The following is a 17,799-nucleotide window of genomic DNA, read 5'->3' as shown; positions in this document are numbered from 1 at the left end:
CTTTTGGGTTGGGCTTGGTTTTTTGGGTTTTTTTTTTTGTTTATTTGTTTGTTTTTAATATCTACAGGGAGGTTTAAAGCTCCCTTGAAGCTGCTCTTCTGTACCAACCTGGAATAACTCATTTGGTGTTAAAATATTCTGGAAATGGGTATCTGCAAAGCTGAGCTTGGGCTACACTATAAAAATAAAAAAAGTATGCTGGAATTACCACTCAGTTATGGCACTGCTAAAAGCTTCACATTCATTCCTTAAGAGAGAACCTAATCCCAATCACAATACTTATAACTGATAATTCATTATACAGGACATTAGTCAGTATGGACACGAGCAAATAAGTATTCTCTATCTGTATAAGGAACAAGTTAAAACGTGGGAATCTTTTTGCTTTCCTTTGAAAAGTTAGGTCTCAAGGCTGCTCGGGCACGATCCAGAAGCACAACACAGCCAGTGCGGAAAGACTACCCCCCCCCCGCCATCCCCGCCAGAGTGCTGCCAGACACGGGCTCTGGGCGGCGATTTCCACGCGCATGGGAAGGGGTGCTGCCACAAAAATGCCCGCAAGCACAATTTACGCCACACGATTAATGCACAAGATGCGCAAGGCCCATCATTATCGCAATATATCAGTTCAGTAGCAGATTCTGGACATCATGTACGTTCTGTAGGAGAGTAACCTCAAAAATATTCTACAGCAAACTGTTGTTGGATATTTAGCATTCGGATTGTCTTGTGCTTTCATACGGATTTTTGTAAGGTTTATCAGCACATCGTACAATATCCACGTTCTAGGCTACGGTCAAGTTACGCTGCCAGTTCAATCTGAACTTGCATTTCTGCCATTAGCACCCTCCCCCTCCAAAAAAAACCCCACCCCACCCAACTTCCCTGCTGTCTTAACTCTGAAATAGTCACTCTCTTTCTCTGAAAAATTAAGACTGCAGAAGTCTTTAAGTTAACATTGTCACAAGGTAAGGGTAAGACTTTCCAAAGTAGACCAAAAAAACCCCAATCAATCTGACCCAAGCTGTTAGAGAAAATGGAAATCTCCTTCCAAAATGAAAGTTCAGAAGGGGCAGAAAGTTTAAAAATGTTCATCTCAGCAAAGTAACACTGCGATTAAACAGCACCTTTTGTCTGTTGACTCTTGTTGAATTTCTTATCACCATTCACTGTGAATAAGGAAAAAAAAAAAAAAAGAGACTGAACTTGGTCAGCAGAAGATTGGATTGTAAAGGATCAATCAGCTAGGCTTCAGCCCTTCCCCTTTCCTCCCTCCCGCAAAATACAGGGTTTGGAAAAATAAGCAGTGTTTATTTACTAACAATGACATAAAATACATCTTAATATATTTTTATTTCTTTACAAATTAAAAGATGCATTGGAAAAACAAGTGAAGAAAATGAAGGTTCATTTATGATTTCATTTCCACCCCACACACCCCCCCAGTATTAATACTAGAAATCAGTATTTGTGGAAGTCTGTGGTTGCTGTGCCTTATATTCCTGGGAAGTTGTTTTCCCCCTCTGGTTAAAAATCCTCTAGATTTTTTGGTTGGAGGCAGTACGCGGAGTAAAAATTCAGCCACGTTCATACAAAAACTCTGAAGGTTCTGTCAACTGCATCTTGGGAGTTTCTCCACTACAATTTTCATATTCCCCTTTCTGTGTAGTGATGGGAGGGAAGACAAACTAGCAGCATTAGAAGAAAAATGGATTTATATACATGCTACAGGATACACAACTAAAACCACAGCCAGATATTTTTCTGATCTTAACAAGGACTTTCCTCTGAAATATCAAGCCCAGATAATACGTCCTCTAATCCACCCACATTCTTCCTACCACTTTTAGTGCTATTGGTAGCTTAAACTCCTGGGTATTGTAAGAACACTTCTTAAGCGTTCAGGCTGAAATATAGAAGCCCCCTTTCAAAAGCGAATAAACGAAGCCCTTAGAATTCTGAATTTGATTTACACTCGCTCCCTCTTTGCAGGAGTCTTCTCATCCACCCTTGCAGAATGGAGCAGCAGAGTGGCCAAAGTGGATGGATTAATCTGTCTGAGGTATTTTAGTTTAACAAACAGGCTTATAAAAAGTTTTGTGCAAGCTGATCAGTCGGTAGAATGGGGGAGGGTATAAACTCCAGTATCAAAACTCTTCACTATGGCCCAGATGCTTTCAATAACCGAAATCAGGTACTTGAAATACCTACTACAGGACAGTCTAAATCTTAGTTTTTGTATCCCCTTCCTTGTATTCCAGGGTACAAAGCAGTCTCAAATTCGCATCAGTGTAACTCAAATTCCTGCTTGTTTGCTATAATTCACAATAGTATGTTTGAAAATGGCCACTTCCTTATCATCCAGTTCCGACACAGCCCCACATCACCTCGTTAAAAGTATTCTCTGCCTAAGGCTAAGAGGCTTTTGTTCCCACCACCATCTGGATAGACAAGTAAGCTCTGCAGGAGAGGCCATGGAACACGGATTGAGTGGGACATTACAGAGCCGTGCAGTGAGGAGTCACCACACACGCAACAGGAAGCACCGCCTCTACCCCTACGCTGTTCAGACGCCGTTGGTTGTTGCTCACTGAACTATTACTTACTCCACTGCAGATCTGCACAGCAACGTATAGTACAGGAAAGATTGTGGAAAGACATTTGCCCTGCTGCCTCCTGCCCTACCACTCATTTCCTTTTTCATGGAGTTCTGGTTCAGCCAGCCACATGATACATCTGTGCTCTGCAACGTCACGTTTCCCTCTTAAGAGAAGAGGACACAAAATGTTTGGCTGCTCCAGCTCCCATCACCTGACCTGCCTCTTGTCCTCCCAACCTGCGCATCCTCTTCACACTTGGAGCATGCACACGCGCCCATACAAACACACAGCAACTACCAGAAGTTTTGAAGAGTTATCGCTTTTTCACCCAATGTTGAATCATGTACAATGAACTGAAAAAAAACTACATTCATTACGACAGGATTAGCGAGCATGGGGTGGGGGGGTGAACTCCTGCCAAGCACAGGAAACAATTTAGATACAAGTAAAAGACCTGGTATCAAAGGCCTTTTTTTCTTTTTTTTTTAGCCCTCACCAGGAAAATTTTCATCTCTCATACAGGACTGGGAGAGGTTGAAAGGGTTTCTGCTTATGCAATGTGTATTAAAAATTATGGAATTGTACAGATTTCTACGTTGTCCTTTTTGAGGGCGCTGGGCCTTCTGATCAGGTCATTAGTGGAGACTGAAATGTCACTGCTGAGTTCCAGCACCACTCCCTCCTCTAGCTCAGTAGCTGCCGAATCTCCTTGTGCATGTGACACAGGAAGTCCACATATGAAGCCCCCCCACTCAGGCTCTTGTCCTCCACTAGAAAGTGTTTGAACAGCATTTCCAGCTTATCTTCTTGCTTCACAATTATTAACTACAAAAAACAAGAACAAAAACAACAGTGAGTAGTCAGCAGAATGAACATTCTTGGAAAAAAGAGCAAAAAGCTAAATAGCTCAAAAATAACCAGAATCACAGCATATATAGCTTACGTGCTTTGACTTCTGTAACTAAGCTGGGTTAAGTCTCAATCTTTTCTAAATAGAAGGAAAATACCATGTACGTGGTTTGTGCAGTAGTATATTATAATAGGTCTGAAAAAATTTAGTTCTAAAACTATGGTAAGCACGGAACTCTAAAACTAGTAACAAAATTTTTTTCAGATCCTTGAAAACTTTGTGTTTGAATCACATTTACGAGATCAGGAAGAGTAAGTTTAGCATTGCAGCATTACCAGGCATCACCTGCTCTGCTAAAAGGGAAGGGGATTTAAAGCTACGAATGGGGGACAACATTTTTACCTTCATGTAGCGGGATCTCTGCACTTGAAGCATGTCAACAATAGATCGTACTTTCTTTGAAAAGGGGTTTTCCAAGACAGGCAGGGTATTCTGGAATGAAAGATATTCAAACCCCATTAGTCATGCGAAGTAGAGCAACGTTAAACAAAACTCAGAAGTTTTGTCATATTACGTAACGGTAGATACACATCTACCCCCACTAACATACAAACTCTTTGACCTCAACTAGTTAGAAGAGAATATAACATGGTATCGGAATTAAAGGTCAATTATTCATTCCAATTACGTATCGACTGTTCTCCTCACCGTCAGCAGAGATGTGGCTTGTCAAATAAAGCTAGGCAAAAGCATGCCCGACATGCCCAGACTAGGGAGATTTCCACTACAGTTTCACATACCTGTGCTACTCTTGTTCCTAATATGAAAAATTTAACACTATTTTCTCAACTTGCTTTCTCATTGTTTTAAGTTTCGGGTGACTATCACAGACACTAGCTCCCACACTGCCATCCAGCTCACCGAGGCGTTGCTAATCTGACTGAAGGATGACACTCCAAAGAGGTTCTGGATCAGGCCTTGCTGCACGTTCACTCCCACCCACACAAAGATGTTCAGCCCATTCTCCAGCAGGTACATGTCACCCTTGGAGAGACGTTCCTCTGAGTTCCGGATCGCTGCTGGCAAGGAGTCACTGTCAACATCTGCTTTTGTCTGTTTTAGAGTGAAATAAAAAATAAAATAAATCAAGGTTATAAAACAAGAACATCTTATGAAGTCCTGAAAATTTCTGCCACTAAGACCCCCATGGTTTTCTCATTTCTAGGACTCATAAGACTGCAATAGCTGTGACTGAAGTATCATCTTCTTTAAGCTTAGTTTTCTTACTGAATGTGACACAGAAGCAGATCAGAGACTCTTGGTCAGCAAAAGAGAACATAAGGCTGCTGTGAAATTACTCTTAGTTCCAATATTGCCTCCTGGAGTAGGAATGTAATTAGTAGTTAGTGTTATTCCAGCAACTATGGTACTGAAAAGTCAGAATAGAACGTGGAGTTGCCCTGCAATGATGAAAATTACTGCATAAAGTTACAAGAGGTTACAAGAATTAGAAGAGTTACAAGCTTTAGGACTTTTAAAAGACTACGAAAGGGTCAAAAGTGTCGTCTTTGCCACGAGTCACATGCTCACAGCTCAGGAAAAAAAATCCCCCAGCAAATTCACAAGATGCAGTAATGTATCTATCACTGAGTGGAATTAAGTGAAGTATCCCAACAGATGGCAGATCCCAAATCCTTCTCAAACCGCTTTCCCTTGCTAAAATATAAATGCCAGTCCTTACAATGAGTCAAGACAACAGCAAGTCTCAAGTGGTAAGAATATCCTGAATTACTCACCAGGGGCAAAAGCCTGGGATAAAAGAAAACATTTGTTTCTGCCACATCCATGGATGTGACTAACTGACGAATGTAGGCACGGTCATCCGTTGTGACCTCCAGACCAGGCTGAAGGACGTCACTCTTCAACACACAATTCAAATACACAGGAAGCAGCTTCATGCATTCAGGGAGGATCAGCTACAAGTCACAAGCAGACAGAAGTTGTTTATAAACTTATGTTTGACAAAACGAGGCTTGCATGAACCAACAAAGTGTGGTACAGCTGTGAGGAGTGAAAGCTGATAGTCTAGTCATATCATGGACTTGCAAAAGTAACAAAACTTCTCCCTGGAGCAGGCAGTGCTTCCTGGGCTCCAGACAGATGTCCAAGAAGCCATTCTCAACTACAATTTTACTTGCAGTCTCTCTACTTCCCCAAGACTTCTCTTTGCAAATTTCTGCTGAGCAAAGCGATTGACTTTTTTTGAGTAGGTTAAGTAGGAAGCAGCTCTCATCACCTTTTAATACCCGAGCCTGTGATTCAAACAAAAGCATCAGTTTACCTGGCCAGCAGAAGAGGGACTAGCACAGTTCTTTCGATAGCAAGCTAGGATCTGGGCACACTGGTTGATCAGTGCATCTCGTACAGTCTTTACTGGACTACCCAGAACTCCACGATATGCTGCACAGAAAGAGGAAGGAAATGCATGGCTATCAAGTGATTGCTCATGAACAGTAAAAAACCCAACACTACTTCCACAAAGTAAATCTAAACAACTATTGTTTATGAAAGTATTTTTTCCCTCCCCTTCAAACTTGTGGGAAAGAGATGATACATTCTTATTGAAGACCTGAAGAAGCTCATTCTTCAACTCTCTATCTCCCATGTACTTTAAAATACACTTTGTCATACTTGAAAGCATGGGGTACTCTAAAAACTCCTTTTATAACCTCGCCATCTTTCTTTAATGGACTGAAAATGGACTGTTTCTTACATTTTAATGGTGATAAACATACACAACTCTAAATTTCTGCTGGATTTGTACTGCAAAGTAGAAAGAACAAATAGGGTACAATGCATAAAAGTATGATATTTAACCCAGATCTATGAGCAAAGGCCACCATTTCCTATTCCCAGAGCAAAATTCTGGAACAGTTAAAGAACAAACTAAAACAGTCCAAAAATAAATACAAGGATGAATTCAGACAGCTGTCAATACAAACCTCTATTAAAAAAAAATTAGACAAGAATTTGTATGAAGGATAAAGCCTACACTCTCTCTGTACCTCTCGTCCTAAGCAACAATACTATCATCACAGCTTTATCCTCTTTCCCATTTTTTTATAAATGACTGAAGTATCAGGATTGTCACCTGACATTTGACACAAAGAGAATAAACAGGTGTCATTGGATGACAACGGGCATTTTAACAGCAGTTAAAGGTTGCAATTCTTGTTACCATATTTACCCTTACCATATTTAGCCAAGTAATTGATGAGCGTGTCTGTCTCACAGTTTCGATAGAGGTCAGCAAGCTGCGTGCAACAGTTTAAGGAGAGGTTGTGAATGCGGAGTCGTCGCTGTCCTGCGCAACTTGTATATAACAGAGCACACTGTAGGAGACAAAAATGCCAGGATATAGAAAAATAAGGTCCTGCTACAATAAGAAAAGCAGGATTTCAATATACTTCATTAAAAACTAGGACTCAGATGCCTAAACAAATAAGAATTATGTAAAAGACCTGCACAATAAGCTTAAAGCTTATGCTAAGAATCAGGGTCAATGAAAGATAACAAGCAGCAATGTTAGCAGTTTGTATTAAGGGAACTGGGTCTTGGAAAACAGACTGTAGTTTGAAGCAGTCTAGGTCACCCTGAGAACTAGTATGCTGAAAGGTGAAGGCTATAGTAAGGGGCAGAAAAAAGAACAAACAGTTCCTTGAAGGAGTGTCTAATAATTCAGTTCAGAGTGACCTCATCCTCTTCTGCAACTGGCATTCTCCCCAGGTGAGATTTGGTTCCCCCTTGACACGGTTTTGTTGACAATTCTAAATTGTCAGCTCACTTCTTTCTCCTAGAAAGCCTACTCCCGCACCTGAAGGAGTGCACCACTGTCTTCACTCAGTTTGTCATCGTGCTTGAATTCCACTGTGATTGTTTTATCACAGTCCAAACCTGCCATCTCTACATCAGTTGTGTTGCTCATATAGAAAGCTCCAAAAAAGTCAGTTGCTCGAATACCTAGAAAAGAAAAAACCCCAACATGAACGACAATTTTCAACAGAATAACAAGACAGACAGCCTTTGGAGCCCTGAAAATCTTGTCATCGGTGACACTAAGTTATCTTGACAGATTTCAGCAGGGATCTTTGCCCGGTCTCGACAAAAGTCTTAGAATTTCAAAGCTTTAGCAGAGCTTTTTGCATAGCCTAGTCTCAAGATGTTTGAAATTAGGGAAAAATCTGTTACTTCCCATATGACATGCCTGAAGTGGTCAAATTATTAAGACTCATTCTCGCTAACACCCACCTGTGCTTGTGCGCACTCTCATTACAGCATCAAATCCCACTTCTTTCTGGACATCTCTTCTCAGGTCATTCAGGAACCTATCCTGGTCTATCTCCAGCTAGAACACAAACAATAATTCAAGTTTCATAATCCCATAAATCAGAGCTGCTCCATAAACCATAAAGTAATTTAAAACCAGATACTATCTCCTGCAGTCTTACTCTAAAACTCGGCCATCATACAGGGCTCAGTGCCCTGCTAATGAAATACTGTGCTAAAAGTTAACAGCATAGCTTTTCTTGTTGTTGTTTTTGTTATTAATACAGATAATTTGTGTAAAGACATAAAGCTAACAAAATAATTTTGGTGAAAATCTTGACATTTAAGTAGCAATTTATTTCCAAAGAAGTACTTGTTCACTATGGTTCACACTACGAAAAACAACTCTTAACTAAACAATAATTCTTATTTAGATCAAGTACCAGTCAGCCAATGTCACTCTTACCTGGAAATATGCATACTTATAAATGGAGCCTCCTGTCTGGTAAGTTACTACACCTAGTGTAGCCACATCCAAATACTGGTTTGGAAATAGGAACAGATCCACACAGCAGCCCTGGGCCACACAGTCCTTGGCCAAGTTATTGTAAAAGTTTGTCTGTGGTTGAAACAAAGTCTAAGAAAGGAAGTCAGAGATGACGTCAGAAGTTTGTGGTAAGAAAAGGAAAGTGAGATCCAGTTTACAATCCCAGTCCATACACTTTTATACTTTAAGTCTCTCTTCAGGGAAGTTAGGGTCATATAAATTCTTCCTGACCCTGCCTTTGAAGAACTGTTGAATATTACGAAAATTACTACACATCTTTGCTTTAATTGTAAGTTCAGCACATTTACTTTAACCCAGCTACAATATTTTATCCTGTATAAGAACCTAGATCTATCTCCTCTTGTTCTCATACCAGAGCTGTCCTTATGATGTCAAGTCTACACAGCTCTGCTTGAGAACAGAAGATAAAAGTGCAATGTTAAAAGATATCAGCTGAGATGGTTACACTACATGCTACTCTTGTAATTTTTTTAACGTTGCTTCAGAGTTATTTTCTCTCATAAAGAGTATAATATAGACCTGTAATGTAAGCATCATGCAAGTTGTTATTACCTTCTCCTTATCTGTGTTGATCAGTTTCTTATCATCCCTGTTCTTTAACTTCCCTGGGGCCTCTGCGATAGGCAGAGAGGTATGGAAAATGAAGAGCTTGCCAGCACACTCAGCTGCCTGCAGGAAAGCGAGTGCAAAAAGTGCAAGTTAGAAACATTTATAAAAATTGTAAGGGAAACTGTGATTCAAGAACAAGCATTCAAGCATCCTCATCACTTCTTTATGTCAGGAAGGCACTTTATCAGACACACAGGCTCAGTGATCATTTGGTTACTTCAGTGGTTTCCAACACAGGGAGCACAGCTTACTGCTCAGTTACAGAAAAGCAAGTTTCAGTTCTACTGGACCTGTGCTACTTCCGTGGCAGGGAGAAAAGGACTGGCTCCAAGGAGACACAGAGCAGTAAGCAGGACTCAGCTACAAAAGGTTTTGTGCAAATGTGTTAGATTGCTTTCTTCTCTGATTTGCAGCTACGGAGTTTGTGGAAAAGGAAGAGAGTCACAGAAATGGCAAAGGATTTTGTAATCTAAGCTTCAACAGATCATTAATTTTAAATCAATAACCTATGTCAACACTAGCCAATATTTAGTAGGTTATTTTCTCTGACACATGCAGTATGTAAACAATCAATCAGTAATTTATATTATTTCTTGATTGAACAATTGTAATGAAAATGGAGTTTGAGACAGACTTCTAAGGACTTACATAACAGACAAATAGAGCTATATGAACAGTTTTGGATGGAATCATACAGGCAATCAATTCAATCAGTATATACGAGTCTGAGTTAGATCATGCATGTAATTATCTGGATGAAGTACTGCAATGGAAGAACTTTAGGAAAGGTTTACTTGGTTAGCACATTGTTGCGGGCAACTTCAACAGATTGCATTTTTATTTAAGATTATACCAGAGCTTTAAGCACAGGATTAGAAAGACACCATGTTACAGAACTCCTCAATGAGACATGACTGACTTCAGCTCTTGGTTTTAATGTTGGAAGGTCTTTTTATTTTTTTGTAGGTTCTATAAACTGTTTAAAGCAAAACCCAGCCAGATAACTGTAATTAAGCCATATGTCTTGTACTCTGAACAAAAATTATTAAAAAACAATTGGGTAGAGAACAGATAGCTAGCTACATAGAACCAGAGGTACATGCACTTGAAGAATGAGGCAAGCACTCCCTAACATGTAGCGCATCTACCACAAGGAGACCTACGAAAAGCTTTAGAACTGTCCGTCTTAGTGTGTGTTAGCAGAGTATGAACTTCAGAGTACTTGGACTGAAAACAATTTGCCATGACAATGCATTTACTAACCTTCAGCGCCTCCAGCCCTGCTTGAATCACAGGTGCAAAAACAGTTTCTGTTTCTCTTGTGTCTGCAAACATTTCTGGAATCTGATCCAGCAAACTAGCAAAGAACAAGAAAAAGGAAGAATTCAAGATTCCATTTCATTGGAAAAGCCACACAGTTGCAGTCGATGACCCATGAGACAGAAGTCCCTACTGTGCCTGTAAATTTGCATAATTTTTACAGTATTCAGCATCTCATCATTTATCTGAGAAAAAAAGTGATGCTTTGTGATTCTTTATTGGCTTCTCTAATCCATATCCTCAGTGCTTGCTGTATAGCCTCAGCTGATGCCTACTTCAATAGCTCTTCTGTATTCCTGCTTTTTTAATATATTCCAATATATAGTGGTACGTAAACTCTTAGGAAAGACTAGTGACTCTTGGCCTCTGTTTGCCAAGAATCCTGTGTACTATTCAAAGATTAATGGTTTAATCCACAATTTTGTATTTATGCTTGTTAATGCACAAAACGGGCTAGAAATTTTCTTTAAAAACATGCAATGCCAGGTCTATTTCCCAAAATGTAGTTAGCTACACACCATAGTTCAATTACTGTTCAAGTATCATGTTAAATAGTTTGCCAAAACTTTGCTAATTTCTTTTTCTTTCCTTCTAGATTTTATCTTCTCTATCCCGCTTATTCAATTTTCTCCACAGAACCAAAATTAGACACCACTGTTGTCTCCGTTTACAGTTATTTAGGCATCTCCCTTAAAGACAGTGATTTAGTATTCTTATGACTTTCGCTCTGCATCATTCTAGTTGTGTTTTGTTTTTTCACAGAAATGCCCTTCTGCACTAAATCCTCTTATATATACCCTCTGCCAAGCTGGACTACGAGCCAAATACACCCTTACCCCATGAATTTTCCCGTTCTACTTTGCCAGCTTATTCTCAAAGAGTATAGGAAGCTAAAATACACGGAGTGAATTCTAGGTGAATAACATGACAAATAAGCATACAACACTTGAATCTACCAAACAAAGTTTACTACACACATTGTAAATCAATTTTATTACCTCGCAATAACTGTCCTGGACTCGTTCACATTCACCAGAAAACCATCAAGGAGTGGCACAAACATATCTGCCACATCTGAGACAACCATCATTTGTGGCTGTGCCAGTGAGCTCTTCACGTTATAGAAGTGTAACACTTTGTTGTAGGTGACAAAGCCTACTCGAATGGCTGATTCTTCCATGTTGCCTTCCCTGCAAGAGACATGCTTGCCTTCACATCTAAGTAGATAGTGAAATCATTACGCAGAACCCAACACAAAAAGGGATAAGGGAAAAACGAAAGGAAGGAAAATTCATTTTCACCTAGAAAGGTACCCAGAAAGATGTTCTGCTTGGCCTTTTTCTGAAGAAAAGCTTGATAGGATTATCAAATAATGTTTTAATTTCTAGCTTTTTTTAAAGGGAAAAAGTGACAGTTTTCCCCATTTTGACTGGCTACAGTATATACAATATACCTACCTGGGCAGGTAATCTAGGAGTGACTTCAATTCTTCACATATTAGCCTCACTAAACCACTCTTCACAGCATTGTAAGACACATCAATCATGAAAATGAAAGCAGGTGGACTGGGAAACTTGTTATTCTGTGGAAGAGAGGGAAGAAGTCACATTATGGCCACATAATACAGAGCTGTTATGTGGGCTGCAACATGGACAAATGAATGCTGGTCAAAACTCTAATAGCTTTCATGTACTTTTCTACTCATGAGCAGTAATTGTTTCTTCAGATCATTCTCCCATCCCTGCCCAACTAACAGACATGTAAGCACACTGTGCTTGAAATGGACCGGTGTTACATGCCCTAGAGTAATTTTGCCATTGCTCAGTGAAGAACAGGCTAGTCACAACTAAATCATCCATTTACATGACTAGGCCAGACAGGGGAAGTAGACAGGGAAGTTTCCTGCCAGTACTCAAGACTTTGGAATCTGACCAGACTTGTTATATTGATGAAATCACCTATAAAGCAAAAGATTTTCCTCTCCAAGAACTGCAACCGTTCCCTTCTACTTAAATATCTGGTTTGCTTTGGGAAATAAAAACTTGTTTCAGTCAACAGTTTTCTGAAATCTCTGGGTCATATTGTAAGGAGCACACAGAACAAAAGCAAAACAGAAGAACTTTCAAGAAATCTGGGAAGATCGCATCTCATCTGATTTAAAAATGCTTCTTACACTGTTAGAAGCAAGATAATTGGTTCTTCTCCTAACTCAAAGTAAAGCTAAGGCATCAGAAGGTAACCAGTATAAAGCTGCAACATTTAGGTATTTATTTTCCCAGCATTTATTTCAGCAGATATAAGTTGCTTTAATAAACACCTTACACATATTTTTCCTATTCCTTAGAAGTTTAAAATTAAAGATTTAAATAATAATAAAGTGAACCAGCTCTGACAATATATTATTTCCACACTATTCTTGTGTTTTTAACCACTATTTGAAAGTTAATTTCAATAGGTAAAGTCTGTCTTAGGCAACAGGTGGCACATTGCATAGTTACTATTGTACTTTTCTTGAATCTCTCCTACATTCTCCTTCCCCAAGGACTACTGCAAGAGAGTCCCTCCTGCAGAATTGCTAAGGTAACAGCAGCTATAGCTGCTTATATAGCTCCAGAAGAGAACGACAGAGGCAGCCATAACAAAATTATATTATGTCATGTGTGGTCAAGACTTCCTCTACTTTGGGAAGTAAGCACACAAGCACATTACCTTACAGAATGAAGCGGGTTGGACTAGTGCTGTTAATTATCTCTGCCAGCTAGAAAGCAGCCCCAGACAATTCATGTCATTCTTACTTTTAGGAAAATAGGCTTTTTATTTAAAAGCAAACCAAAATACAGTAATAAACACATACTATTGTACCTTGCAATAGTCAACTGTTGCTAGAAACTCATAAGAACCCATTGATAATTCAGGTCGATCATAGAAATCTACTCGCTTTCCAGTATGATCCAAATGCTGGAAGTAGTGAGGTGGTACTGGGGAAGGAAGAAACATTAAGTTCAGTGACAAACACTGTGACTAGAGAGCTAAGATGACAACAGCTGTTTCAAATAAAACTCCAGGAAAGCTGGCTAGCACTCTGTGCTAGCATGCAAGTATTACTAAAAATATTCATGCAATTTAAGAGCATCATTAAAGCCACGAAATACCGACAAACTGCTTCCAGTTTGTCATATGCACCAGGTGGTACACCGTATAGTCACTATTGTACTTTTCCTGAATCTCCTTTACATTCTCATTTTGAAGTTTGTATCAGAAATGTCACTACAACACACTCTTAGGATTCTTCTGAAGGATTTAGTTCAAAGGAAAAATATAAGAATCTTGTATAAGTAGTAACAAATGACTTGTTACATTTGAGTTTGAGGCAAAATACAGGCTACAACATTATTGTCTCAATTCAGGCCTACCAAAAGACTGAGCTCCGTATTTTGCTATATGAGTTAGCTTTTTCCTTCCCTTCCCATACAGCACAAGAGTAAAGCCTTCTAGGCACTCTTGGGTGCAGAGACTGCCATAATCCTTTTGTCAGAATAGACAGGGTACTTCTTACAGTGGATTGTAAAGCATTAAGAAGGAGGAACCAAAAGTGTAAGCACATGCCCTGTGCTGGTACCAGGCATCGGAAGGTAAAATTGGAGTTAAGCTAAGTTTTTGCCTACAAAAGTCAGCTGCATAAACAAAGAAAGTACTTCCCTTGTGCCCCAAGAACTACCATGACAGAGAATCCCTCCTGCAGAATTGCTAGGGTGACAAAATGTATTCCAGCTATAGCTGCCTAGATAGCTCCAGGGGAGAATAAAGTGAGATTACCTGTAATGATAGTATTCACCACCTTTAAATTATTCTAAACATTCAAAGTTTCAAGTTCAAAAGAAAACAAAGTGCCATCATTACGACTATATATATAAGCACCTATCACTCTTCTCTCCAAGTACACATCCAGTACAAGCTAATTACCTGATTGTTTTTGCAGAGAAAACAGAAACTGTTCTCAAGTATGAGGTACAACTACATTGTATTTTCACAGCATTGCTTTCATCAGCAGCCTCTGAGCATCCCTCCCTTTTCTGCCCCTGCTCAGTTGTTACAGGTACAGCCATTCATACAGCTGCTGAGTAGGCAGGGACAGGGAATGCATGCAGGCTGAAAAATCACCAGACAAAAAAAAAGTTTTTTTAAAATTGGCCATTTCTGACCCCTGTCAGCTTCCCATTTTGGTTTGTACAAACAGTTGTACAGCGTAACTGAGGTGATAAGAACAAACAGTCCATTAAATGCTGTCAGTGCTACCAAATGAAACACTCAAAACACCACTATAAGGTTTGTTGTACCTTACATTCCACTGTGCCGTCAAAACAGATCTATGGATATCATGCTATGAGCTGCACATAGTGACTTCTGCTTAAAGGAAGCATGTTTTATATTAATTTAGGAGAGCAACTAAGATTAACTGGCATATATTGAACACTCCTATTCAGCTGTAGCAGATTTAGCTGCAATCTCATCTCTAATCAGTGTTTAAACAGGCTTTGTGAGCAAAAAAGAAAATCCTATAACTCATGCTACTGATTAGATGTACATCTCAGTCTGTCATAGAAAAATGTAAGTTTGAAATACCCTAAGAAAATAGCATAAGTAATTTTTCAAACTACCATACATTATGCTACAAGTACCTCATGTTAGAAATTTGGTACAATAATACTGCAATGCATAAGCACCTACTTAATTTGAACATAATTTCAGAACTGAGCACTGAACATGTTTTATAACGATTTTTTTTACAAGACTAAACACACATTAAAGCACAGTATACATTATAAGTGACCATAACATGATAAAGATTTATTTGCTTGCATCTTGTTCAAAGACCACTCCAATAAAGCCTAGAGACCGATCTCCAGAAAAAACCTTACCCTCAGTGACACAGCTGCAGAAACAGCACTGGAACCTCCTTCCACCCTCAATGAATTGCATAAAAGGGCACATGTAAGCCTTGCACCTATTACATCGGACAGGACCGGATTCTCCATGGTCTACCAAGTAAGGAAGAGTCTGCAGAAGCAGGGGAAAAAAAAAAGAAAAGAAGGGTCACATGATGATGAGAAAGAAGTGATCACACATATTGCAGAGCTTAAAACTATCTCCCTGTACATTGCATAGGATTTAACATTTTGGCAGCTATGGGAGAGAGCGCAGGGGGTGGGGGAAGCCTGAACAAGTATTTCGTAAATGCTTTTCAACTCAAGCTCTAGCACAGCAGTTCTTTGTGGGCTGCGGTCATTAATGGGCTATCCCACTTAGACACAAACAAGTACTTCTGCATGGTGCTGCACTACCTTATATAGCAGCCAGCTTGAGGAGCATGAGCTCTAGCAGGAGTACCACACTGCACAGCACAGATGTATCCCAAGTGAACATAAAAGACTGAAGCCATGCAAAGAATGGCTGTGATAACCTCATGGGAGTGAGCATACAATTTACATTTCACCACAGGTTGGGTGTTTTAAAAGCAACTCTTGACGTCTTCTGTTTTTCCCTTGTAAAAAAATAGAAGCCAGTCATTGCATTCCATATATTCAAGAACATAGAGCATCCAGACTATCTTAAAAAATGTCAACTGATAAGAACTTATTTTTGAAGTCCACCGTGAAATACAGCATATCCGTAAGCTCTGCTTGTCTTGACCCCGGTGTATAGCCAGTCCTCAAAACTGTTACGTAGTGATACCATTTTTGAACTATTATTGATAATATATTCTTTTTGCAGCCAAACCAGAGTAAGATGCTTGGCAACTTCTGTAGCTTCTCAACCTCAGAACGAGCAGGAAGCACTTTAAAATTATTAAGACAGAAGTCATGCAAGCTACAAGCTGCATTCATAATTCGAAGTATCTTTCATAACTAAGAATCTAGCTCGAAAGAAGTTTTAACTACTTACTTTTAAATTTTCTGACACTAAAGGTGTCCAGCCTTAATTCTTTCAGTCACCCTAAACCTCTGATCATGTTTAAGAGACAACATATTCATTGAGTATGAGTTGAGCAAATGCTCCAGTCACTTTCTTCCTCTTCGTGCCACAGATGTGTTGCATCTCTCATTCAACCCCACTAATCATTTATTGACAATACAATGGTTTTGCAGCCAGCATTTTCTCAGCTCCTGTTGCCCAGGCTGACCTCCTCAGAGGAAACAAAATTTCAAGTTTTCTGACTGCCAGGCAATGTTGGTATTGTACTTCCTCACAATAAGCTTTTTTTCCTCAGCCTCTGCCCCAATAACATGCATGCAAACAAACTACAAGGGTAGTTTGTAAACATGCAGTGCTATGCATAACTTGTCACTAACCACTCACTCGCAGAAGGCACTGAGATACTTCTTTCTGAAGCCTCAAGCTTTGCTTTCTGAACTGCGCATTAACATAGGGCAAAGGTCCTGTATCTGGCAACCAGGTGCTGAATTTTTATATAGTCTAGATTTATCTGAATGCTGTATTTCCATGAGACATTTATCCTCTCATTACTGATATGTTAAGCTTTAGCTCTATTTACAGTCTCATTGCTCTGAACAGCTGAGCCTTCATCTGTTGGAAGGGCCCCTCCACAGGGAGTTTGCCCTTGCCATAAAGAACTTTCCAATGCTAGAAGCTGACCAGTCTCCGGGGCAGTTTTCCGATTCTAGCAATGTTTTTTCTGGATATCACAAGTGTTCATTCAAAGCATAAACACACCGGGAAACCTAACAACTAGTTGTTTGTAAAGCTTCTCTAAAAAATGTGCAGCTCCACGAGCCTCCAGGTTTCCCAAATAAGACCACATTCTCCTGTTGCACTCCTTTTAAATTCCAGCCACAATATAGCAATACAGGAATTAACTTCAGAACTCAGTTTTATCACAAACCAATTTTCAAAATCCAAACCATAGTTTAGGAACATTAATGAAATGCAACAGCAAAAACACATCCTTAAAAGCCCAGAGGATACTCCTTTCCCTCAGCAGATGCTAAAGCTAACAGGGCACAGAACACTGAAAACATATGTATTCAAATTTAACAAGCACATTTGTCTTTATGTCACTGCCCCAAGCAGGCTAATGCTACACAGTAGCCAGAGTAAAAGGCTAGTTAGCCACAAATTACACTTAGAAGGAAGTAAGTGCTGCACAGAGCAAGGGCAGAAATACAAGCGCAGCTCAGCAGTGCCCAGTACTCAGTCTTGTGCCGTCACCCCACACAGTGCTATGCATGTACATGCACATTAGACAGCTTAACCAGTGCTGCTTGATACATTCTCATCCAATTCCACAACTTGACATCCTAGAAAAGACTTAACATCAGTGATTAGTAACCATTTAAATACTTTAGGCCAAGAAAGAAATTGAGATCAATGGAAGTGTACGCATTTGTGACCATCCTAGTATTTTGGTCATTTGATCACAGTGCTTGACAGTTACTGCAAAAAAGCTGAAATTACCATGGCGATCAAAATAGTATATGTTTTGAACACAACATTCTTCTGCCTTACAG

The 17,799-nt window shown here is 39.6% G+C and overlaps 1 protein-coding gene across 4 annotated transcripts in view; it reads right to left on the bottom strand.

Moving 5' to 3' along the window:
• Window positions 1-1,294: 1,294 nt before the first annotated feature.
• The window catches only part of SEC24C (SEC24 family member C), a 31,130-nt gene continuing 14,625 nt past the window's right edge, over window positions 1,295-17,799 (bottom strand). For all 4 annotated transcript variants that reach the window (XM_009322444.1, XM_009322445.1, XM_009322446.1 and 1 more), the window contains 15 exons: window positions 15,193-15,331; window positions 13,136-13,251; window positions 11,731-11,855; window positions 11,272-11,463; window positions 10,217-10,310; window positions 8,897-9,013; window positions 8,243-8,413; window positions 7,759-7,855; window positions 7,325-7,470; window positions 6,704-6,842; window positions 5,792-5,910; window positions 5,247-5,426; window positions 4,372-4,563; window positions 3,853-3,942; window positions 1,295-3,425 (listed from right to left, as the gene is read on the bottom strand). In XM_009322444.1, coding sequence (XP_009320719.1) covers window positions 3,285-3,425; window positions 3,853-3,942; window positions 4,372-4,563; window positions 5,247-5,426; window positions 5,792-5,910; window positions 6,704-6,842; window positions 7,325-7,470; window positions 7,759-7,855; window positions 8,243-8,413; window positions 8,897-9,013; window positions 10,217-10,310; window positions 11,272-11,463; window positions 11,731-11,855; window positions 13,136-13,251; window positions 15,193-15,331 — 2,058 coding nt within the window. In that variant the 3' untranslated portion in view covers window positions 1,295-3,284. The remainder of the gene's footprint in view (window positions 3,426-3,852; window positions 3,943-4,371; window positions 4,564-5,246; window positions 5,427-5,791; window positions 5,911-6,703; window positions 6,843-7,324; window positions 7,471-7,758; window positions 7,856-8,242; window positions 8,414-8,896; window positions 9,014-10,216; window positions 10,311-11,271; window positions 11,464-11,730; window positions 11,856-13,135; window positions 13,252-15,192; window positions 15,332-17,799) is intronic.

Source organism: Pygoscelis adeliae, unplaced genomic scaffold, assembly GCF_000699105.1.
Source record: "Pygoscelis adeliae isolate BGI_AS28 unplaced genomic scaffold, ASM69910v1 Scaffold244, whole genome shotgun sequence".
NCBI lineage: Eukaryota > Metazoa > Chordata > Aves > Sphenisciformes > Spheniscidae > Pygoscelis > Pygoscelis adeliae.
Note: the sequence above shows the minus strand (reverse complement) of the source record. Positions and strands in the feature narration are given on the sequence as shown.